The sequence below is a fragment of the Monopterus albus genome, unplaced genomic scaffold (assembly GCF_001952655.1).
Source record: "Monopterus albus unplaced genomic scaffold, M_albus_1.0 scaffold5569.1, whole genome shotgun sequence".
Taxonomy (NCBI): Eukaryota; Metazoa; Chordata; class Actinopteri; order Synbranchiformes; family Synbranchidae; genus Monopterus; species Monopterus albus.
In genome coordinates this window covers 1-756 of record NW_018133430.1, presented here as the reverse complement: position 1 = coordinate 756, position 756 = coordinate 1, and the positions used below count along the sequence as shown (strand labels likewise).

At 42.7% G+C, this 756-nt stretch overlaps 1 protein-coding gene across 1 annotated transcript; it reads right to left on the bottom strand.

Annotated features, from left to right (window-relative positions):
- Positions 1 to 49: 49 nt before the first annotated feature.
- Positions 50 to 703, bottom strand: LOC109954284 (HBS1-like protein). The gene is made up of 3 exons (XM_020589660.1): positions 540 to 703; positions 316 to 424; positions 50 to 154 (listed from the first exon to the last, which is right to left on the bottom strand). Exons 1-3 carry the CDS (start codon positions 701 to 703, stop codon positions 50 to 52), a joined length of 378 nt encoding a protein of 125 aa, XP_020445316.1.
- Between the last annotated feature and the right edge of the window lie 53 nt (positions 704 to 756).

The following is a 756-nucleotide window of genomic DNA, read 5'->3' as shown; positions in this document are numbered from 1 at the left end:
AGGGGCCAAATCTTTATTACACAGTAATGAAAAGCCTCCCTTCCAAAACTCACTTTGGTTTCTTCTTGAGGACTTCACCACTGCTCTTGTGTAGAACGCTGATAAGTTTTCTAATGGTGGCCGGCTCGCTGACTGTCTGGTAATGCAACAACACCTAGACCAAGCACACAGAAAGTCCCCTAATGAACAAATATATACATGCAACAAAACAGAATCTGACTGTATGCAGCCCTGTATGCATCATCAATTCATGCAAATAAAAAGGTCTTAGCAGAATTTCAGTGTGTGTAAATGTGAATGTTTGCTTGTACTTACTGGAAATCCTTGTGTGACAGGGACTTCGATATTGAAGAGGAGGATTCGGGCTCTGAATCGAGTACAGACTCGAATAGGATCCTTGGGATCACAGAACACACAGCCCACACTGGAAGGAAACAGTCAGAGAATATAAAGTAATGAACAAATAAAATTGAGGCATAATCGAAACACCAGAACACGTCACCACACAAGTGATATGACAGCAAAAACTATTGATTTACTTGATCTTGATGATATCCATCCCAGTGACCGTCAGGCTGACATGGTCTCCTGCTGCAGCCCAGTCCAGGGCCTCGTTATGGAGAGTAATTCCTGCAGTACAGATGGAGGTCAAGTCAGCCAGCTGCCACAGGATGGCAGTGTTTATTACCACCCATTCAGCCATCTGCACTCAGATATGCGTGTTTGAAACTGACATGTCAATTTAAAAAAAAAAAA

Excerpts from the sequence above, each read along its gene's own strand:
- LOC109954284 (XM_020589660.1), bottom strand. The coding sequence starts at position 703 with ATGGCTGAATGGGTGGTAATAAACACTGCCATCCTGTGGCAGCTGGCT. Across the intron at positions 425-539 it reads ATGGATATCATCAAGATCAA|TGTGGGCTGTGTGTTCTGTG; the intron begins GTAAATCAATAG and ends GTTTCCTTCCAG. Across the intron at positions 155-315 it reads CTGTCACACAAGGATTTCCA|GTGTTGTTGCATTACCAGAC; the intron begins GTAAGTACAAGC and ends TGCTTGGTCTAG.